The sequence below is a fragment of the Pteropus vampyrus genome, unplaced genomic scaffold (genome assembly GCF_000151845.1).
Source record: "Pteropus vampyrus isolate Shadow unplaced genomic scaffold, Pvam_2.0 Scaffold1010, whole genome shotgun sequence".
NCBI lineage: Eukaryota > Metazoa > Chordata > Mammalia > Chiroptera > Pteropodidae > Pteropus > Pteropus vampyrus.
Genome location: NW_011889791.1, coordinates 90858 through 115586, shown reverse-complemented (window position 1 = coordinate 115586; position 24729 = coordinate 90858). Strand labels below are relative to the sequence as shown.

At 36.1% G+C, this 24729-nt stretch overlaps 1 protein-coding gene across 2 annotated transcripts in view; it reads left to right on the top strand.

Annotated features, from left to right (window-relative positions):
- The first annotated feature begins 11943 nt into the window (after positions 1–11943).
- LOC105310051 (suppressor of tumorigenicity 7 protein-like) overlaps positions 11944–24729 on the top strand; it is a 96903-nt gene continuing 84117 nt past the window's right edge. Inside the window, exon 1 of one of the 2 annotated variants that reach the window (XM_023526563.1) lies at positions 11944–12356. In XM_023526563.1, coding sequence (XP_023382331.1) covers positions 12335–12356 — 22 coding nt within the window. In that variant the 5' untranslated portion in view covers positions 11944–12334. The remainder of the gene's footprint in view (positions 12357–24729) is intronic. The other variant, XM_023526561.1, reaches the window with a different exon arrangement.

Below are 24729 nucleotides of genomic sequence, written 5' to 3'. Positions count from 1 at the left end.
AGGAGTTCTGACAGGACATAGTTCCTTTGTTGAGCTCTCCCCAACCCGGCTTGTAGAACCAGAGGGCTGCCATATCTGAGTTCCCACCAATGTAGCTAACACTGGTCACCTCCCACCCCCTGCCATAGTGAGTCCCTGAGAACCCTTCCCTCCCAATTTGCGAGCCCGCCCAAGCCTCTTTAGTGGATTTTCCACAGAAACGGCTTGTCTTGACATTTGCTGCAGACTTTCCTAAAATCTCTCAAAAGTTCACAAAACCGAAACAAGCAGCATCTGGCCTCGGTGTGCCCCATACCTCTTGCTGAGCAGCCCCAAGCTTGACATTGGTGGTGTCCATCCTCAGTGTGTGGCTTGGCCTCTCGAGGCACTTCCAAGCCCAGTATGGGTGACAGCCATCTGTGGATTGCTTAATGGGTCTTGACAGGACACCCTGGTCAGAACACAAGCTGTAGCTGAACTTGGCCAGTGGCAGGACCCCTCCCAGGAGGCTCCAGCCTGCATGCCCAGTGGCTGGATTTGGTCTGAGCCCAAGCACCACCTGGGGTCACATCTAAGGACGACACATCCAAAGGGCAGACAGGGAAGGCACCAGAACCCTGCTAAAGCGAATCTTGCTCTGTAGGTTCAGCCCCTGCACAACAACTCCTCCACTGGTCATGGCCATTCATCAGATCAGTGAGCCTGAGAATAAGACGATCCCTCTGATGAGTAAACAGCAACCAATGCTTAACTAAAACAGGAGGACACACACAACCCATACAAGGGACATACCTGGAGCACTTGGCTCAGGTGACCAGGGAAGACTGCCACTGGGCCCCACAGCACACCTACTACATAAGGCCACTCTACTAAGATCAGGAGACATAGCAGCCTACCTAATACATAGAAACAAACACAAGTAGGCAGCCAAAATGGGAAGACAAAGATACATGATTCAAACAAAAGAACAGAACAAAACTCTAGAAAAAGAACTCAATGAAATGGAGACAAGCAAACTACCAGATGCAGAGTTTAAAACACTGGTTATAAGGATGTTCAGTGAACTTAGGGTAAGACTAGGTGAACTCAGTGAGAACTTTAAGAGATAGAAAACATAAAAAAGAACCAGTCAGAAATGAAGAATACAATAACAAATGAAGAATACATTAGAAGGAATTAACAGCAGATTAGAGGAAGCAGAGGATCGAATCAGTAATTTAGAATATAAGGTAGCAGAAAACACTCAATCAGAACAGTAACAAGAAAAAAGAATCCAAAAAAATGAGGATAGTTTAAAATGCCTCTGGAACAACATCAAGCATACCAACATTTGCATCATAGGGATGCCAGAAGAAGAGAGAGAGCAAAGAATTAAAAACCTATTTCAAGAAATAAATAATGACTGAAAACTTCCCTAACCTGGTGAAGGAGATAGACATACAACCCCAGGAAGTGCAGAGTCCCACGCAAGATGACTCAAGGAGGCCCACACTAAGACATATTGTAATTGAAATAACAAAGGTTAAAGACAAAGTGAGAATCTTAAAAGCAGCAAGAGAAAAGCAGTCAGTTACCTATAAGGGAGCTCCCATAAGTCTATGAGCAGATTTCTTAACAGAAACTTTGCAGGCCAGAAGGGATTGGCAGGAAATATTCAGAGCGATGAAAAGTAAGTACCTACAGCCAAGACAACTCTACCCAGCAAAGCTATCAGTCAGAATTGAAGGACAGATAAACTTAACTATTCTCATTATTTTGGACTCTTTTTTCTTGTTGCTGTTCTGATTGGGTGTTTTTTGCTACTTTATCTTCCAAATTGCTAATGCGATCCTCTGCTTCATGCAACCTACTCTTGGTTTCCTCTAATGTATTCTTTTTGTGTTCTTCCTTTTTTACTGGTTCTTCATTATGTTTTCCATCTCTGTTTTTATTTTTTCTGTCTCTTTGTTGAAGTTCTCACTGAGATCATTGAACATCTTTATAACCAGTGTTTTGAACTCTGCATCTGGTAGATTGTTTGTGTTTATCTTGTGAGGTTTTGTTTGTTTGTTTGTTTGTTTGTTTGTTTTGGGAGAGCTTTGGTCTTCTTTTTCATTTGAGACATGTATCTTTGTCTCCTCATTTTTGCTGCTTTCTGGTGTTTGTTTCTATGTATTAGGTAGAGTTGCTGTGTCTCTTGGTCTCAGTAGAGTGTCCCTACATAAGGATATAAGATATCCTTTGGGGCCCAGTGGCACAGTCTTCCTGGTCACCTGAGCCAGGTGCTCCAGGTGTGTTCCTTATGTGGGTTTTTTGTGCCCTCCTGTTGTAGTTGAGTCTTGATTGCTGTTGGAACGTTAGTGGGAAAGATTAATCCTCAGGCTGCTTGGTTGTGAGGACTAACTGTGACTAAAGTAGTGGAGCTTCTGTTCAGGGACTGACCTTACAGGGCAGTGTTTGGTTTGGCAGGGCTCTGCTGCCTGCTCAGACTGCCCTTTGGGTGTTTTTTTGTGGAGGTGAGTGGGTGGTGCTCTGGTGTGGTCTGAAGCTGGCCGCCAAATGCATTGGTTCTGGGGCCTTTTAGGAGGGACTCTGGTGCAGGTCAAGGTCAGTTGCTGCCTATGTCCTGCCACAGGGTTACTTGGTATGAGTTAAAAAGTGGTTCGCAGTTAGTTTCCACTTGTACTGGGCTTGGAGGTAGCTAGGAGAAGCTAAGCTGTGAACTGAGGCCAGCTGCCATTAGTGTTGGGCTTGGGGCTTAGCAAGAGGTTTGGGGCAAGCCGAGGCCATATGCTGCTTGGTTGGTGTTTGTGAACTTTTAAGAGATTTTAAGAATGCCTACAGGTGGATTGTATTGAATAGCCACTAGAAGTGGCTTAGTTGGTCTTGCAAGTTGGTTGAGGAAGGGTCTCAGAGAATTACCAAGGTGGAGTGAATGGTTTTAGCCAGCTCAATAGAGACTCGGTTATTGTGCTTGCCTGTATGTGCAGGCTGGGTGGTGTTAGGGCTCAACCAAGGAACAATGGCTTCTACCAGCCCTGCTGTCTGAAAAAATGCTGCTCCTCATGCCCTCACTTTGAAGCTAGACAATTCAATTCCTCCCTGGATGTCTCTGGCACCTTTCAAGCTTCTGTCCCAGTGCAGGAGCTCAGAGTGAGTGAGTCCATCAGCAAGTAAATACATGTGTGGGCCCTTTAAGAGGAACACCTGGTGCTCCAGCTCCCTTCGTCTCAGCACAATCTCTGCTGTTTTTCACAGTTAGAGTTGTTGGGACTTCTCTTCCTGGCATTGGAACCCTGATCTGAGGCTGGGACCCCTTGCTCCTCATGGGGGAACTCTCTTGCTGAGATAACCTTCCAGATTTTTAACTTTTTCACATGGGGTGAGGTCAGCCTATTCCTTGTCTGTGCCCCTCCTACCACTCTGGGTGTGGCTTCTTCTGTATGTTTTTAGTTATGGGACTTCTGTTCAGCTAGACTTCAGGATATTCTCAGTGATGGTTGTTCTGTAGTTTAGTTGTAACTTTGATGTGTTGTGGGAGGAGGCGAGCACAGCTCTGCCCTGCCATCTTGACCGGAACCTTGTGATCAGTGATCTTCAATGTTACTGTTGTACAGGCTAAAAAAATATATAGTACTTTTCCTCTTAGCTTCTAATTTTTTATTGCTGGGCCAATAATCAAATTCCCAGAGAAAGGTTAATAGGAGAAAATCAAGTTTTAATACATGTGCATGGGGAACTCAGATAATCATGAGAATTCCAAAGACAGTGAGTCAACTTTGGGTATATATGACATTATAAACAAAGGAGGTAAGAGTGGGAACGGGGCCTTAGATTTCAGAAGTGAGAATGGGTGATTTACAGGTAGTTGAGGAAGAGCAGAACACACATAGCAGGTAAATTCTTGCTAGGCAACTCAGAGATAATCGGTCACATAGGGTATCGCTAACAGGCCCCTGCCTGAAGCCTTCCTATTGACCATACTTAATCATATTAGGTTAAGGTGAACATTCTAAGATTTTTTTCCTGGAGTAGGCCTTTCCATCTGAATCTCTTAGATAGGATGTGGGAGGGTCAAGGTTTATTTTGAGTCTTTTGTTTCTTAATAAATAGCTTAAAATCAGTATCCCAAAAGGCAGCTTTAGAGTGGGAAAACTTTGGTCCCCTTCACTACTGTAATTGTTTCTGGGTGCCATGAACTGTACCCACTTAAGATGGCAAAGTTAATCAATAAATGTGTGTGTTCTGACTGCTTCACTGATGTGCTGTTCCTCATTTCTCTCCCTCTCCTTGGATCTCCTTATTTCCTGAAACACAATAATATTGAAATTAGGCCAGTTAATAACCCCACAATAGCATCTAAGTATTCAAGTTAAAGGAAGAGTCATGTCTCTCAGTTTAAATCAAAAACTAGAAATGATAAGCAAAGTGAAGAAGGCATGTCGAAATCTGAGAGATGCCAAAATATAGGCCTCTTCTGCCAGTTAGCCAATTCGTGAATGCAAAGGAAAAGTTCTTTAAGGAAATTAAAAGTTGTTATCCAAGAAACACAAGAGATAAGAAAATGAAACTGCGTGTTCTGATATTGAGAAAGTTTTAGTGGTCTGAATAGATCAGACCAGCCACAACAGTCCTTGAAGCCAAAGCCTAATCCAGAGCAAGGCCTTAACTCTCTTTAGTTCTACAATAGTTGAGAAAGGTGAAGAAGCTGCAGAGGAAACATTTGAAGCTAGTGGAGGCTGGTTAATGAGTCTTAAGGAAAGAGGTCATCTCCATAACTTAAAAGTGCAAGGTGAAGCAACACATGCTGATGTAGAAGCTGCAGAATGTTATCCAGAAGATCTAGCTAAGAAAATTAATTAAGGTGGCTATACTCAGCAACAGATTTTCAGTTTATATGAAACCTTATTTTGGAAGAAGAGGTCATCTAGGACTTGCATAGATAGAGAGGAGAAGTCAATGTCTGGGTTCAAAGTTTCGAAGGACTTGTTGACTCTCTTGTTAGGGGCTAATGCAGCTGGTGACTTTAAGTTGAAGCCAGTTCTCATTTACCATTCCAAAAATCCTAGAGCCTTTAAGAATTATGCTGAATGTACTCTGCCAATGCCGTAAATGGAACAAATCTTGGATGATAGCATTTCTGTTTAGAACATGGTTTACTGAATCTTTTAAGACCACTGTTGAGACCTACTGTTCAGAAAAAGATTCCTTTCAAAATATTACTATTCACTGACAATGCGCCCAGTCACCCAAGAGCTCTGATGGAGATGTACAGTGAGATTAATGTTGTTTTCATGCCTCCTAAATCGACATACATTCTACAGCTCATGGCTCAAGGAGTAATTTAGACATTAAAGTTTTATTATTTAAGAAATAATTTCATAAGACTATTTAGATAGTGATTCCTCTGATGGATCTGGGCAAAGTAAATTGAAAACATTCTGGAAAGAATTCACCATTCTAGATGCCATTAAGAACATTTGTGATTCATTGGAAGAGGTCAAAATATCAACATTAACAGGATTTTGAAAAAGTTAATTTCAACCCTCATGGGTGATTTGGAGGGGTTCAGGATGTCAGCGGAGGAAGTAACTACAATTGTGGTGGAAATAGCAGAACTAGGATTAGAAGTGGAGCCCTTCTGAAAATGTGACTGAATTGCTGCAATCTCCTGATAAAACTTGAATGGATGAGGAGTTGCTTCTTATGGATGAGCAAGGACAGTGGTTTCTTGTGATGGAAATCTACTCCTGGTAAAGATATTATGAAGACTGTTGAAATGACAACAGAGGATTTAGGCTATCACATGAACTTAGTTGGTAAAGCAATAGTAGAGTTTGAGAGGATTGACTTCAGTTTTGAGAGAAGTTCTGCTGTGGGTAAAATGCTCTCAAACAGCATTGCATGCTACAGGAAAATTGTTCATGAAAGGAAGCATTTGTTGATGAGGCAGAATTCATTGTTGTCTTATTTTAAGAAGTTGCCACAGCCACTCCAACCTTCAGCAACCATAACCCTAATCAGTCAGCAGCTATCAACACTGAAGCAAAAAGATTACAATTTGCTGAAGACTCAGATGACAGTTGGCATTTTTTAGCAATACGGTATTTTTAATGGAAGGTATGAACATTATTTTTTAAAGATATAATGCTATTGCACACTTAATATAGTGTAAAAGTGACATTTATATGCACTGGGAAATCAAAAATTTATGTGACTCTATTGTGATACTTGCTTTCTGTTATGACACAGTTATATTCTTTCTAAAACTTTGGATGCCAACTCCTTTCAGGTTAAGTGGATTTGTAACATTGAGTACCAGGATGAAAGTATAGATATCTTATGTTTTCACTTAGAGAAAAAAGAGGATTTATTCTCCCTCCCCGCCCCCTTGCCCCCAGTTTTAAACTAATATTACAGGAATTAAATGGGAAGAAATAATGGTTCTTTTCTAGAGAGACTTTTCTAAGGATGATTTGAAAAGAGCAGGCAATGGAGAGAAGAGCCACGGCTGTTGTGGCCTGAGTCGAGATAAGCAGAAGTGTGTGTGTGCTTAATGTCACATGGCAGGAGGCTTTCCCCAGAGTGCTCAGCCTGTCCAGGGAGCTGTTTCATTTTGTGTCGGATAGAGTTGTTCCTTGGAAAATATCCGCTTTCCTGCCTGTTGCTTCATTATGGATTATATAGGTAAAATTAAATTTAAATTATTTTGCAGCCATGTGGAATTACTTAAATTATAATTTTAGTTTGAATTTATATCTAAAAATTATGATGGCTGTGTTTGTACTTTAAAAAATATTATGCATGAATTTATTCCTGAGTGCATCTGCATTTGTTATATACAAATTGTGATCATTTAGGATAAGTACTTAAGGGAATTTCTCAGATATACCCTTGTTGTTTCCTATTTCCATTTGGGTCGCAATCAAACAGACTTAAAATAAACTGCAGTCCTAGGTGTAGAGCCATAAGAGAGAAGGAGCAATCAGGACGGTCGTTTCATAAACTACGTAAATGTCTAACCAATGTACTGTATTCTTGAAACTAATAATAAAATGTAAAAAATTAAGTAAATAAATAAGCTACAACCCATAATTAATCCACATTTCTTCCTTCCTGGCCAGAAGGTTTAAAGTCAAGTCATCTGAGTTCAGATTGTGCTACATAGAGAATAAAGTATACACACAGTCTGCAGAGTGTGGCTTCTGTAAAACATTGTTGGCATTGTGGTGGTTTTGTGCATGTGTGCTGCCTGATCTTGTTGTGGAAGTAACATCATAAAGTGAATTGGAGAATTTCAGTTTTTACTCTAAGTTTTCTGAGTGTTAATATGTATAGATTTTTCTGATAGATAACTAGCTTCTTTTTAAAACTATGTAGCCTTGTTCTCAATTTCTAGTTTCACCAAATGGTAAATTGGTATAGATTTAGGAATAAAGTTAAGGTTAGACTAACCATGAGTGGTGGTTGTTGGGAGTTATGTGGGGGATTCTTTTAGTTGGATGGGGTGAGGGTGGGTTTAGAGGTGAGACATTGATAAGGAGATGAGGACATGAGTTTTTGCCCAAAATTTATGCAACTAATTCAAAATTATATTACCCTGAATTTGAACTTTTGGGTAATGGTATATGGTATTTTGACAGATTCCTTTTTAACTAAAGAACAAAGGCCTTTGGAATATTTTTCACTAGGGCAGAGATCCACTTTCTATACCCAGTGTGATGACAAAATCCCAGTGGACGGACCTTTGACAAGACAGCTAATTATGCTATGCAAATAAAATTTTTGTGAAATTGATAATTTAAATATGACTTTTAGTAATTTGCTATGTAAAGGACTTTTGTGGTAAATATTTCTTAGTATATGTGCTGCTGAGGTGAGCAGTGTGGTGAATATTTTTTTGAAGATAAAACAACCTAAAGTAATTAATTACCTCAGATTTTTTTTTACAAATCCATATTTTCCTATTTAAGAGTTCCTTTAAAGCAAGTATACTAGTACCCATCCCTCTCTCTCTCTTTCCCTCTCTCTCTCTCTCTCTCTCGCTCTCTCTCATGTGTGTATTTTAAGTTTCTTTTCCTCATAAGATTAGTGTACCAGAATTTTTTGTTCTAGGGCTCTGAAATAAAATATATTTACTTTTTAGAAAGCTTACTGTATACGTGGTACTGTGTTGAAGATGGAAGGAACAAACTTAATGCCATATGCAAAAATCAAATTTCTAAAATTATACCTGGAAGCTTTACTATGAGTATGCTTTTAATTATAAATTTGTACTATTTTACCAAAGAACAGAATAATTAATTCTTTCATTTTTCTAGTTTTTATGTTGCCATTAAAACATTCCTTTATTTTCAGTGATGCTTTATAAACATATAGATGGTATTCTAAAAGGCAAAGCTTTACCATGCTGCATAGACCTCAAGAGGAATGCTAAGAAAATAAAACTTTAATGTGAACAAAGGAGATGGCTCCAGAGAAATTCTAGATCTGACACTTTCAAAATTATTATGTGTTCTCTAGAGGGGATGTGGTTTATGTTCTTACCACAATAATAGGTACATTAATTAAACTAGTGTCTGATGTTATAGGAAGCTGTTTTGAATGTTGTCTTCTATGGTGATTTTTACAAACATTTATATACTTGCAAATGTATGTATATTTAGTCTGTTTAAAGAGAAGAACACATGTTTCTAGTTTATGGGAGAGTGACATCTTTTGGATTAAAAAAGAGAATTTATTCTGCTATCAGCACAGTTCAGCACAACTACTTTTGTATTAATGGCATTGTCTCAGCACTGAAGGGGTTATCTTCCAATGCAAAACTGATTCTTGATGGTTCAAGAATAGGTTTATTTTAATTTTTTTTCTGGAATGCTTTTTATCCTATGTGGTTTCTATGTTATCCATGGCAGTTTCCTTTCAGTTTTTTTTCAGGTCTCTGTTGAAATGTCATCTTTTTAAAAGGCTGTTATTACCTGACAATTTTACTTAAAATACCCTCCCATTCAATCACTCCTCATCCTTTAATTCCTCTTATCTTTCTTTATAACACACACTACCACTTGACATATTGCATATTTGTTTGTCTGTCTCACCCACTGGAATGTAAGCTCCATAGAGGAGAAAGTTAGTTCACGGCTGTGCCTCTGGAGTGCAGAATTGTAGGCTCCCAGGAAGTAGTTGCTGAGTGAACTCATGAATGCAATTTCTGCTGATAGTCCTCTTGACTTACTTTATGATTTCCACTATTACTTTTCTTTATCAATACCATTCTAATTTAACAATAATTATTTGACCACTAATTATTTTGAATATTGAGCTTTTCTTTTACTGCTAACTTTATCCTAAAATTAACAGTACTTGCTTTACTAAGTGGAATGGCAAAGTCGCAGGCAGGCAGGCATAATTAGAATTGATAATCCAAAGATCACTTTGGTTTTGGAATGTATTGTGTGATTTTTTTGGTGTGTCCTGGGGGACATCAGATCAGTTTTATTCTTCCTTCATTACATTTTCCTTAGGCTGCACATTAAAATTTGTCTTTATTCTCTGAGCTCATACCACCTAACTAGAGGAAGGAATTGGCACAAACTAAAGTTTTGAAATCTACTTTGTCACATACAGAGTTCCAGTGATGTAGATCTCAACCTTCTGAAGTGTTTAGAAATACCTCAGACCTCCGGATGTTATAGAACCTTAGGAGTCAGAGATTGTCATTTGCGTCTGGTTTTGCTGGCAAGTGAGATACCTAATATTTTACCATGGTGATAGCTATCTAAAAAGTAGACTTCTTGAAAAATATTGCAGCCTTTTACTTACTCTTGATAGTCTGTGCCAAGAAATAAATATAAGCACGGAGAAAAATGCATTTCTGTATGCATATATATGCCCTCACATATGAGCTGATAAAAGGGGCTTTATCAATGAGCTGGCAAAGCAGTTATTGCATATAGACTATGGCTTTCGGTGGAAAATATCTCTTACCATTTTCTCATTCTGCTTTTCCTCTTGCCTTTCTGTTGGCCACATCCATATATTGTTGGTGTGACTATTCATGTACAATATCTAGTATGCAATTTAAAATAGATCTTACATAAGATAATATTCTGGCTTCAACCCTTTGGAAGTATATTGCCCTTTCCTACTACCTACAGATGTATCTCACCTGGTTATTGACATGACCAATTATTTTGGGAGGGACACATTATTCTTAATTCTTGCAGTCTTTGGTACAATCTTTTTTCTCATTTTTAGTTTTTTCTAGTGATATTTCTCTTTTAAGAATTTTTTTCTCCACATTTTTGATTTCTATTTTCCTTTCATTTTAGTTGAATTCTTAAGATAAAATTTTGCTAATTATTTATTGATTTCTCAAGAGGCGTTATGGAAGAGTAGTTAAGAGCATATGCTTTGAAACCAGACTACATAGATTTGAATCCTAGCTTATCATTTACCACCTGTGTGGCCTTGGTAAATTATTTCACCATCTGTCAAATGTGGATAATAATGGTATCTACCTCATAGGGCTGTTCAGAAGATCAAATAAGTTAATACATGTAAAGTTCCCAGAATACTATCTGGCACATAGTAAAGATTCAGTAAGTATTAGTTATTGTTATACTTTTCTACAACAAAATATTTAATCTTTATCTTATATAGCATCATTGCATTTTCTTATTTTCAATAAGATAAAGTTCAAATTACCTTGAATAGTTATGCTACATTCACACCATGGGAACTTATACAACCATTAAGAGGATGAATGGATCTACGTATACTGACCGGAAGAGCTATTAATGATATTTTAGATAGTAACTTTCAGTTCCACATTCATATCAGAATTTAATGTTTAAAAGCTGTATCACATAAAGACATATCTTTATAAACACAAGAAAATATTGGGGAAAGTATATACTTTGAACGGATGGAGAGGAAACGAGCTTTCGAACTTCCTACTTTATATTATTTAAAAAGTGTGGGATTATGGGAATATGTACACACACATACACCCACATTTTGTACATTTCAGTATTTTTAAAAACATTAAAACAAGACGTTTTTCTTTGTGTCAGATAGACATTCTAAAGAAAATCTATACACTTCTAGCTTTTTTTTTTTAAACCAGATTTCTAAGGGTAAAGGTAATGCAGGAAGACTGTTATTTGTCAAGTGACTCAAGAGACAAAATATTGTCTTCAATTATTTCTCTGCATGAGCAGGCTACAAAGAAATGAGTTTCTTGGTCATAAATGCCTGCTTGCACAGGTGTACAGAGGTGTGTGCCCAGAGCCTTAAAATGACTGAATTACTCTGGAAAATGGTGGGAATTCTCATTAGGGAAAATGAGAAAAAATAAGGCAAAAGGAATAGGATAGGGGAAATTCCTAGAGCAGTGGTTTTCACATTTGAAAAATAGTTGCAAAATTAATAATATAATCACTAACATTTGAGTGCTTGCTGTGTGTGAAGCAGTGTTCTAAGAACTTAATACTGTTATTTTACTGTTACATTTGTGTGTGTATTTATTGCCCAGAATGTGTGTGCAATACTATACATGTTTTCACATGTTTGTGATTGAGTGTACAACCTTTAATCTGTTGATCTCCCATAAGCCTAGGGAAAGAACAGTGAGTTCTGTAGTTATTTTTAAGACAGATTATTATTCTCACTTCCGATATTCTTAATAAATTCTACTTGCTACATAAAACCAAGAGCCCTGATCTGCATATTTTTGTGATGGTTGCTATAAAGCCAATATTTAAATTTCTTTGAGGTCTCCTTTTAGTGTCTAGTATCAAAAGATGAAGATCTTGTCAAGAGGGGGAATATATATGTGGCTCTTGGTTTTGTACGTTTCGTGACAAAGGATTTCCCCTTTGAATTGCCTGCCCCCCTGAAGGCCCTGGAGCCTCTCTGGCTCAGCAGCGCAGTCGGTCTGTGCAGTGTCTCTGACGTCATCAGTGTATGCATAAGCCCTGCTATTGTCTTACTGCTACAGCAGGGCTAGGAATTGCAGTATCCTCTGTTGCTGCTGTTCCCAGTCCTGCCTCTGCTGCTACCTAGCCCTGCCTCACTGCATCCCAGAAGAGCCACATCGGCCTGCCTTTCCCTATTGGATTTCCAAAAGCAGCTCTTCGGTTTTGGGTTTTGGTGCTGTAGGAGATCTTGCTTTTCAATTACACGGGAGAACACTGAAGCTTGTAAGAGGAGAATCTGGCAGCTGGACACAGCTTGGACTGCATTGTCTGTCTTCATGACCCCTGCTGTGTAGAGGCTCATCTTTTCACTCTCACACGTACACTCTCCTCTGTTTTTCTTCCTTTTTCCCCCCTTTTCTCCTAATTTTTTTTTAAAGCAGCCTCTGGAGCCAGCCATGTTTGGCACTGAATCTTCATGTAAGTAAATGGATCCCACTTCTTTGCTATTTAGAAATCTGCTTGCTGTCATGGTTTCATTGGTTTAGAGTTCATATTGCTTTGCCTTAGGTCATTAACAGCCTTTGTGTTTTGGCTCTAATTACAAAGGAATTGATCTCAGAGAAGGGACTCTCCCTTAACTGGGTTATTCATCCTTAAGTCCAGGGATGTCAGTGTGGTCAAAACCAGGCCTTCAGGAGGGAGGGAGGGACACAGGAACCAGGCAGCCTCCCTAGAATGTGTTAATTGATGGGATCAGGTCTGTCACTGATCTATTGTTGTGGGTTCTATAATGGTCCTTAAACCCTAAAATAAATACTGGGGTGGTGGGGCGGGGGGATCTGAGATGATAGTGTTTATTAGAAAAGAAACAAGGGCTTATGTATGTATTTTTTATCTAAACGAATAAAAGGGTATCATTATAACCCCTTCCTCTATATTTTTATAAAAACATAGGCATAGATATTTTATATGGATTAAAAAAAGAATAAGAAATACGCTTTATTTTTGAAGATTTTTTTTTAATACAATGGATTCAATTTTGATATGCTGGCTAGCATCATAATCCAGCAGCATCATATCTGTCTTAAAACTTATTCAATGAAATTGCTTTGGTGCAGAGCAGGCCCCGCACAATGGGCTGAGCTGGACAGTACTTGTAGACAGCTAAAATTGGTATTTATAAAATGATAACCAGCCTAAGTAATTTAAGGATTATTTAATGTTGGATGTAGAATAATATAACTTGTCAATGCAGTTGTATAGGCTCTGCGGAATATTTGGTTATTCATAAGCAGAGGTGACAGTTAAGAATTTCTAAAGAAACTCAATTTGCTGGCCTAGAACATTAAAAAATTGGCAAGACACTGTCTTTGAGAGGAGTAGGGGGCTAGGCATAAATTTAAGAAACACATTTCTTATGAATTTATAATTCGACCATTTCTGATCTCAGGTGGTCAGTGTGACTGTCACAGCTGATGATTATTCCAGAATATTAGTATTTCAAAGGAGCTAATAATCCTTAGTTTTTTTTTGTTTCTTGATTGGCTTTTTTCAGGGTTGATTATTTTTGCTGTTTCATGTGGTAGCTTTCTATTTCTGAAATTAACCACATTGCCTAATCAAGATCAAGATACATTAATAATGAGATGCAGTGTCCTGTTCAGCATGTGTCAATATTTTCTATTTAAAATTTTCTATTTAAAATTTTTTGAATTCATTTAATGGTACATTGAAATTATTGTTGCAGGGGCTAAATATATATATATATAAAAGTATATATATATAATACTTTTCCTCCTACCTTCTAGGTTCTAGTTGGGCTAATGAATTACCAGAGACAGATTTACAGGAGAAAATTTAATTTTAATACATGTGCATGGGGACTTCACATAAGCATGAAAATTTCAAAGACAGTTGAGGTGAAATTGGGTATATAAGACATTTGAACAGGATCTTAGATTTCAAAAGTGAGAATGGGTGATTTACAGGTAATTGAAGAAAGGCAGAACACACATGGCGGGTAAATTTTTGCTAGGCAACCCAGAAACAGTGAGACACGAGGTACTCTAGTAAACAAGCCCCTGTTTGATGCCCTCCCATCCACTATACTCAATTCAAATTAATCTGCCAACATACTAAGATTTCCTTACTGGAGGAGGTCTTTTCCTCCAAATCTCTTAGGCAGGAAAAGGGGGAGGGTCAAAGGTTCTTTCTGAGTCTTTTTGTTTCTTAATACTCGGCTTAAAAATCAGTATCCTAAAAGGCTAAACTTTTGGTCCCCTTCATCGTCATCACAGAAATAGAAACAGATTATTAAGAGGCAAAGACTTTCCAGTTTCATTTCAGTCATGGAATTTTGTTTATGTAGGAACTTAGGTATGGACAGAAATATTTATCTACTAAAGGGAAATCAGTCTTATTTGTGTAGCTGAAAGTGGAAGCTGAAACTCAGGGTGGGTGTCTCTGGGTTCTTGGACTAGGGATTCTAGTCTGGCCAGGTTTACTAAGCAGACATAGCCTTTCTTGATCATCAAACATGATCTTTTGATAATATCACCCATGTGATATGTGTTATGTTTGAAAACTGCTGATTAGTTGCCTTTTGTCTACATAGCTGCTAGATTACTGAACAGAGTACCATTCAGAAGATAGAACACTATCATACAAGTTTTTGGCATTTTTTTGACTTTATTGAATATTAAGTTTCTTGCTTGTCACTAGAAGACCGTAGATTGATTTGTACTGTCAGTGGTTAAATGTTGAGATTAGACTGTCTTCTTTACAGAAAGAGATGCCTTAAACCTGTACTCAGAGTTAAGAAAGTATATTTTCTTTGTTTCTTGAGCATAGTTTTCTAGGCCTTTAATTTCCACCTTTTAAAGGCTATATATAGGCTGAAACTATCTATATTTAGAATATTCAGAAAAATAGTCTCATTTGAACCTCTAATTAGTTCAAAAGGGATTTTCCAAACCACCTGGGATATTCTTACTAAATTTTTATGGTAAATACTTGTTTAAGTATATATTCTGTGTACAGTGCTGTGCTAGATCCTAGAAAGGTCAATTTTTCTCTAACATTCTGATTTTATGATTCTTACCCTTGATTCTGGTTAGAGCACTTTACTTCTGTTGGATGCTTTTACTTTTTAAGTTGAGATGTGGTTTATATACAGTTAAATGCATAAGTCAATGTGTGTAGCTCAGCGATTTTTCACCTCTACCCAGGAACCACTACCCAGATACTCATGGAACCACTACCCAGATAAAGATACAGAACATTACTGTTGCTCCAGGAAGTTCACTTGTGGTACCATTCCCAGTTAATATTACTTCTCATCAAAAGTATTCACTATTCTGAGTTCTGTGGATAGAGTCGTGTATAAACGGCTCTTTAAAAAATTTTTTCTCTCTTCCTTGCTCGTTGCCTATAAGAGAAGGAAATGCCAATGTCTTCGTTTTCAAATACTGGATTGATTAAGTCGACTTTATGTTTCAGACCTTGGAGGTCAGGAATTTGCAGTAGTCTGGATATCACATTATAACATGTTCTGCTTCACTGAAATAGTATTGCTTGATTTAAATACCAAAAAGTCCCTCCCTGCTACCACCCCTACCACACAGCCTTAAAAACGACCAAAAAATTTACCTGGAAGAGTAAACCCTTACACCTTCAAGTTGAAGACTTACATAGTTATGGCAACAAAATTAATAAATGCTCTAACATTGTTTTAGTGAATATCTTTTGATATTGTTATAGTGACTATCTCCAACAGTGCTAATCTCATTTTTTTCTGACTTAAGAGAATCTGAATCTCATCACTGTCTAGTTTGTTTTAGCTCACTTTGAAATAGAAGTGTTCTATGTTGTGTATAGATTAATCATTAAAAAGAAGGAAGAGTGACTTCTGTAGCTTTGTTACCATCTTGATGTAGTTCACTGAGTTTTCCTTTACTGAAATTTCCCATGTCTAAAAATGTGAGTAGTATGTTTGCTCTTTATATGCTTAGAGGAAATGAAATTTTAGTTTCTGTGGTGAGAATAATTTAGGTTTAAGAAGAAAGTACTATCAATAAAGTTTTATTGAGGGGAGTGGTCATTAAAATGCATATTCTGGGTACTTAATTCGATTTAACGATATTTTTAAATCGATAAATGGAATTACAAAAATTTAAAAAGTTTTATTCTTAAAATTTTATAAAGGAAGAGAAAAATTTAATCTTTTGTGGAGTAAGAAAAACCGTTTTTGCTTTTTTGCCATTTGGTTACATTCTTCCTGATAAAGTTAGTTATTCTCCAAAGAGTAAATACTTCAAGTACGACGAATTTATTCAATTAGTGTTTATCCTTCTTAGTCCTTCTCTTTCTCTCCTCCCCTGTTTAATTTTTCAGGGCTCAAGGGTACCATTTAAGATGTGCTGTGCTGGGAATATTAATGTGTCTTGTAAAGCACCTGCTTTATTAGTCCAGTGAAGAGAGCAACATGTCACCTTTTGAGAAACAGGATGCCCCTGGGACAAATAGTCATTTAACCTTTCCCCCAGAATTTTGCTATAGTAATAATAAAAAGAATAGCTAATGCATCTTTGGAAGGGAACAAGAAATCACCAAAGTACCAGCAAAATGGTAATGTTTAGTGAGGTGAGGGGTGAAGGGGAAATGGTGGACACGTGTTAGGTTGTCAGTTCTCTTCATTTCTGGTGTGGCTGTCCCACAAGTCTTCCTCGCTATTCTCTGGATGCCTACATCATTGTGGGTAGGTAGCCAGATGCTGAAAAGGATTTGGGGTACTTGTGATGTCCCATGTGATTTGTCTTTGATGGGTACCAAAAGGTCAGCTCTTGCCTTTTATTTTCATTACTGATGAGTGTATTAAGTTAAAACTGACAGCTTTCAGTTTTAATAGTGAGTGTGGTGCCATGTTTCCAAGAACAACAGAATTATCTCGAATTTTGAGCCATTATGTGGGAGATAGTCAAATGAATATGCTCTAGTGATATTAAGTAATCAAGAAACTTTATAATTAAACGGACATCTCTTTCATAGAGAAGCAAATGAGTTACGCTCTCTCTTTGTGTGCATTTCAGGGCCATTCTTGACAACCAATCATAATGTAAGATTAACCTTGGTTCTGTTGGTGTAATTTTGGTGAATTAGTTGAGATGTTACTAGTAACTATAGTCATTCAAAAATGGCTATTCACAACTGGGCGACATTTCAATATAAGCCCCAATACTTATTAAATAATCGTATCAGATATTTGCTTAGTATGTTTTTGCTTAGTATGTTTGGCATTTTAGTACTATATTTTGTTTCACTCTTTATTAGTTTTATTATGTGAAACTAAGTAATTTAGGAAAACAGCCATTTTTTTCCTTACAACTTTAATCTGGCAGTTAGTATTTGGCTGTGTTGGATTTTAAATGCTTTCATGTTACTTAAAGCAAAAATACAAATACTTATGTCTACACACACAACAATCACAAAAGTTTACCTCTTAGTCTAGACTCAGAGCACTGAATGTAAAAAAATTACATGACTTTAGATAAGTAAAATATCACAGATTGCTAAAGTCACAAATATTGAAAAATTATATGTCGTAGAGATTTACATGGGATGTGGTCATACAAGAGCCTGGGAAGCTAAAGCTCATATAACATTTTCAACTTGTCTTAGTGTATCATCTTTACTTTCTTTCTGACAATGTAAATTATTATGTGAAGTTTCCTTTTGAGTTTCTTGCCTATTAATGGTTGACATCATAATTTTTAGTATCAAGAGAATATTTTAAAATAAGATACGAATTTTTTTTTTTCTTCTAGATATTTATATACTTATTTGGTAGTCCAGAAATAGAATAAAAATACCCAGTGGTTAATTTTAAATTCTCAGATTACTTATTTTCACTTGAGTATTGATTTCCCTCATTGTCAGTCTGTAGTTTGTTCAGCAGAAATTACACATGAATTTTCAGTGATCTGTTGTTTTCATTGTTACAATGGAGCAGATTCATATCCTGTCTAAACTGTGGGGAGTCTTTGGAGAAAAATTACCATATATGGAAACTTTCCCCATAGGATCCCATGGAGTTACACAGGATGTGAATAGAATTTATTGTTGTTATGGGTTCTGAGTCAGAAAAGTGACTGATAATGTGTATTTTTAACATTAATAATAGTCAATGCAATAAATTATGATCAAATACTATTAAACTTTTAATATGAGACCATATGGAATGTAAGAATATGAAATATATGGTCATTTTTAAAATTGGTTTTTGAAGAGTATTGCTATCTTATATTTTTTTCTAATAAGTATAAAGCATTCATAAGCATACTTATTAATGTTTTTAATTAGAAAACAAGTATGTTTTGAATTATTTAAAAGTCCTGTAATGTAGTCACATTTGCTGTTCTAGAATAATAACTTGTAATATTGTCTCTATAGAGATTTTACTTGTATTATAATGGATTCAAATAATTGTGAACTGAAAGACAGAGATACAGTTTAATACATGTTGTAGAAATGGCAGCAACCACATGCCAGGTGCTGTGAGTAAGTGCAAAGACTCTGGTACTTAATTTCCTGGATTCAAATCATGGCTCTACCATGTTCTACCAACTAAGCTCTTCTCGCCCAAGTTGTTGCTTATCCAATGAACTCTTGGCATTAGGGGAATATGCCTTTTGTGGCCAGTGTATCTGTACCAGGGTGGGGATTTTCAAGGGTTATCTGTGGTAGACCCCAGCAGTGGGAAAGATTAGCTAACGAAAGAGAAATGTCACTTCCTAAAACTGGGTAGAAATTCCATCATGGAGATCTTTGAAAGGACACAGTAGGAGATCTGCAGGGAGGAGACTGCATGAAACTAGATGAAATGAGCCACAATTGGTAAGTATCCAGTATATTTCTCACTAGTCACCTCTGTGGCAGGCATCACTGATTGGTCACAGCACTCTTGTAGGATTGGCTTAAGCCACTAAAGGTTGGAACGTTTTCCACTTAAAACACTTTATTTGTGCAAGTGTTTCCCATAATAGTGTCATAAAATATATTAAAATAAATTATTGAATTAAGAAAAAAATTAGGAATCTTAAGTGTTTCAGTAATATCTGTTAAGGTATGAAACACAGTATTCTGTGTTACATTATGGTTCTCAGTAATGTCAATAGTTAATAATTCAAGACACCACTGATCTCTTTTGAATGAATTGATACCAATTGACAATATATCCCTAGAGTGTAGCAGGGTACCTAACAAATACTAAGCAGTCATTCCTTAAAATTTGAATCTGCTGTGATTTAAAGTAGTATGATGTGTGGGCTTTATAGGGGATTAATACTGAGTTTAATTAAATTTTATAGTCTAAGGAGTTTATCACAGATAACTGGTACATATCAGAAACATGTCAGTGAATAACTCTTACCTGTCACCCTTTGTTTGGAGCAGGAGCAGGTGACACAAATGAAATAGCATATAGACTTTTATTACTAAGTCCACATGTGTTAGAGGTAAAGTGCTGTGTACTGATACTGTGCTATATACTGATAACTTGACTACGTCTCATCTAAGCTCACTTATTTTTTATAAGATTATTAAGTAAAAATAATGAGGTAGTATAATCACCGGTTTCTTTACAGCATGAAAACTGAGAATTATTTCTTTACCAATTTTGATGTAATTTCAGGAATTGAAAAAATTATTTTCCATTTCTCTATGAGAATTCTAGACTGTTAGGATTCAGGCTTATTAGCATATTTTGGCAGTATAGGAGCCTGATTGGAATGCATATGGATTAGAAAGTCACGGTGATTCCATTAGAGTATTATTTACCACTTAACTTCATCATTTGCTACTTCTAGAATACCTAGGATTAGTGGGAGACTTTGGTTCAGGTTTGGCCTGGTGATATGCATGGATAGTCCAAGGCTGGGCTTGACTCAGAAGTCTGGAATTTCTCATCTGATTCATTCTTAGTTTTATTTTAGTATAATGGTGTTTCAGTTGTCTATTGCTATATAACAGTCCATCTCATAACATAGAGGCTTAAAATAAGCATTTATTATTATATTTCACAGCTCTGTGGTTTGACTGGACTCACTGGTGGTTCTCATGTAGGGTCTTTAAAGCGGTTGCAGTCAGATGCCTGTTGGGGCTGCAGTCATCCCAAGGCTCACCTTGGCTGGAGGGCCAGGGTAGCTCTTTCACATGGATATTAGTTGAGGCCGGCTATTGAGGCTCAGCTGGGCTTGTAGGCAGGAATGGCTGTATTTGGCTACTCTATGAGGTTCAAGTTTCTCATAGCATGGTGCTTGGTTCTCAGAGGAAGCATGCTAGGGCAGGCATTACAGGAACTTTACAAGAGACCTAGGGGGGAAGCTGCAAAGATTCTTATGACCTAGTCCTAGAAGTCTCAGAAGTTACTTCCACCATATTATATTGGCCAAGCAAGTTACTAAGACAAGCCCAGATTCAAAGGGAATGGAATTAGACTCCTTTTGATGAGGGGGTGACAAGGTCACATTGCAAAAGAACAAGTGGGATAGAAAATACTGTACGGGCCATCTTTGAAAAATACAGTTTGCCATAAGTAGTGTCTGGTCTCTGCTTCATTAACTTGATTCTGCGGGGATTCTCTAAATCAGAGGTCTGAAGACTTTCTATAAAAAACCAGATAGTGAATATTTTAGACCTGTGGACCATACAGTCACTTTTGCAACTACCCAACTCTGCCATTGTAGCACAAAAGCAGCCATAGACAAATGATCATGGCTGTGTTCCATAAAACTTTATTTATGGACATGGAAATTTGAATTTCATGTAATTTTCACATATCAAAAAATGTTATTTTTTCTCAACCATTTGAAAATGTAAAAAAAAAAAAATTCTTAAATGAAGGGCCATAACAAAACCAGATGGTAGACAGGCTTTGGCTCATGGGCCTGTAGTTTGCTGCCCTCTGCTCTTAATATTTGATTTCAATTTCATTTTTAATTGCTAAGAAACTAAAACAAAGAACATCAAATACCTTCACATATTGAAAATGACAAATTTTGATCTATTGGGTACTACTGATATATGAACTTATGTTCTCAGTGGTTGACTTTATTATTAAATGTTATAAATTTGAACTTGTTATAAATTTTAAATGTTATAAATATATAAAAATTAAATGTTATAAATTTGTATCTCTGCTTTACATATTGGGTTCTTGCATAATATTTTGTTTGAAAAAAGTTTGTGTTAAAAATGAATAAAAGAAAAAAACCCAAATTCCTAGGACATTTAAAGGCTTTAATTCTAGTCAGTTCTCAGAATAACACTAGGTGACAAAAGTAAAACCGAGTATGGAGACCTGTTTGATTTAATTTCACAGATATTTTTTGAATGCAGAGTAGTTGCATGTGACAAGACATAAGAAACTTAAAGTTCAACTGAATATGGGAGTGTGGCAGTGAGAGAGAGAGAACAGAGAGGGTAATAATAGTAAAACTATGTTTCTCATTCAGTTAAAGCAGTGTAGATGAGGTTATTTTTGACACCAGTGCCCATTATTCAAAGAAAAAATTGGCTTTCAATGGAATTGGTGTTGTATAATGTGCAAAATATATCAAGGGAAATCAATTTTTTCTTTAAATGATTTTATTAAAGAATAATTTCCATATGATAAAATGTATCCATTTAAAATGTACAGTTTGATGAATTTTGGCAAATGTATACATATATGTAACCATTATTATTACATTCAAGATACATATTTCTGTCATCCCCAGAAGGTTCCCTTGTGCTGCTTTTACAGTCATTCTCCATGTCGCTAGAATTTCATATACATGGGATTATTTCGATTGACTTCTTTTGTTCAGCATAATGTTTTCAGCCATGTTGTTGTTTAGATTTGGAGGACTTGTTTGAATTTGTGAAAAGTCTTAAATAGCTTGAAAAATGAGACCTCACTAAACAAATATTTCCATGAAGAAGTATTTTGGGGTTATGTTTTAACAAAGAGATAAGACTGGTTTGTAACCAGAACGCTTAAAATTATGTTCATGTAAAATGCTGTTAAAACATTTACTTTCTCAACAAGTTGAACTAATTCTTTCTTCCTCTTATTTGTTATATCTTAAGAAATCACTTTATAATATTTTAGAAGTAACTTCACTCCAGTTTTTGCCTAAATATTCACATTTCTTTAATTAGAAAGATCTGAATTAATCAAGTTTTATATTTAGAAATAGGATTCCCCCTTCTTACAAAACTGGTTCTATAGTCCTGTTGGACTAACCTTTTAAAAAAATCTAATAAATCTATGGATTTATTATTTCTAGAGATTTGAAGCCAACTGCTCTCAAAAAATAGATTTGGGATGACATTTGTTGCCTTTAAAAATTAAATTGAACTTCAATTGACTTTATTTTTTAAAGAACTTTTTCTAATTATTTGATATTAGTTGTGATAATTTCCAGTCTTCAAACTTCATAAAGCCAGATTTGATCGATTTAACTGAACTGAAATAGTACATTACGTATATGTGTTATAAATATGAGTCTATAAACATTTATCTAATGGTTAAGGCAGCTAATCCTCCATCTTTGTTTTAGGTGGCTTAAAAATGAGTAGTTCTATAATAACCCCCTAGTTAACTAATATAGTCTTGAAAACTATAGGGATGGATATATGTAATGGATTATGAGTTCATCTGTACTGACTTTTTAAACTTTTTTCAGAGTTAGCTCCAGGTAGCTCAACTTTGTTAGTTATTTTTGGTGTAAGTATGTAGCACAATGCTTAAGAATTTTGGCTTTGAGACAGGCAGACGAGGAGGCCTAGTTTTATTATGTTGCCTTGGGCATCTTAGCCTCAGTTTGTTCATGTGTAAACTAGGCATATTAGTAACCTCATGGGATTGTTGTAATACTTAAAGGAAATAGGAGGTAAGGTGGTAAGCCCTTAATGACACATGATAAAAAATGAATAGTTTATTTTTAAAGTTTTCCATACCAGAAACACTACACTTTATGTGTATATTTGATATACAATAAAGTATAATTGAGGATAGAAATGACAGCACAAACACATATGAATTGAAAAGAATGAGAAAAAGTTATTTTAAAAAGAAAAACATTAAATTTGATTCCTGCCCTCTGGCAGCCTACACTCTAGAGGGACAAGATGAATGAATTATAATTCATGCAGATATAGTTTATTTACATTAATATTGATTGGTATAAATGTTTTTATGCATATGATCAGTCCTCTTCTTGCTTCTCTTTACATCTATATTCTCTTCACTGCCGGTATTATTCTCCTGGGTTTCTATAATAGTCATCCTAACTTGTCTTCCTAGCTCCCCTTCCTCCATACCTAGATCATTCTACAAGAGAATTTTTTGCCTTTAAAAAAAATTAAGATATAACTAACATACAATAAAACACATGGATATTAAGTGTTCAGTCTTTTGAGTTTTAACAATTGTGCACACTGATGACTGTACCATCCAATTAATATATAGTGTTTCTATCACTTAGAAAGTTCCATTGTGCCCCTTCCAGTTTTCTTCCTCGCTAGGCAATGATTTTCTGATTTTTATAATTTGAAAGTAGTTTTGCCTTGGACTTAATGTATATGGAATTATACAGCTTGTATTTTTTTTTATGTCATCTAGCTTGCTGTTCAATGCCTACCACCTGTCTAAAACACTCAGTGACTTTTTATTGCCTTTTTTCTCATTTATTTTTTATTAAAGTATAGTTGACATACAAGATCCTCATTGTTTTTTGAACTAAGTATAAATTTTTTCTCTAGGTGTTCAAAGCTGGACACTATGGTCCCAACTTTCCTCTCCCAGCTTAACTCCCACTACTACTACTCTGTATGTATTATTTGCTTTTTCCTGAGTGCCTTTTCTCATGTGAAGGCCTATTTCGATCTATCCCTATTTTCAACTATTTAAATCTTAACCACTCTTACTCTTGAAATTCATCTCAGGTACCGTTTACTCCATGAATTTCCCTGGTTCTCCTAATGTGATTCTCAACTCTTTTTTTTAACTTTTAGCCCGTGGTATAATCATAGACACCTCTTTTACAAATAGAACAATTATTCTCAACTCCTTTTCCAACATCTTTCTTCTGTCCTCCCAACACTCCAATCACTGCACCCTACCAAAAAGCATCCCACATTTTTGAATACCCCATTGCACTTTATAATGGAGTGTGCACGGTTCCTGGCTTGCATGCTCTGGAGTTTACTTTCTGGGCTCGAATCCTCATTCTACCAGCTGTGTGGCATTGGGTAGATTAACTAACTTGTCCGTATCTAATTTTCTTCCTCTTTAAGATGGCATATGTGTAGTACTATGTCATGGGGCTGCTGTGAGTTTTAAATGACATAAAATGCTTATTACCTGGTAGAGGCTTAATGAATGTTATCTATTTTTATTCAGTATTATTATACTAGAGCCTTTTAGGTTATTGCTTTACCTTTCCGATTGCATTGCATTTTTTGTAGGACTTGGGTTTACTCATGTTAGTGCCTACCAAACTAAATATTAAATGCAATTTATCCTTTTAATAGTTTTCTATGTGAAAGTCTATGATGCTTTGAGACAGTTACTTAAAGCAAAGACTTAGTGGTTATGGAGTTTTCTGCTTACTTCACCCAACACCTGTGCTTAATTAAACTGATCTCTCTTGCTTATTGAAGTAAATACAATTAATGACATTAAGGAAAATGTGAGTGAAATTCATACCTTTGTAGTGGTACTTATTTAACTTATCTCAAGCCTGATATTTAAGGAGAATCTTTTAAATACTAATAATCATTCCCTAATTTATCTAGTTTATATGTTTGT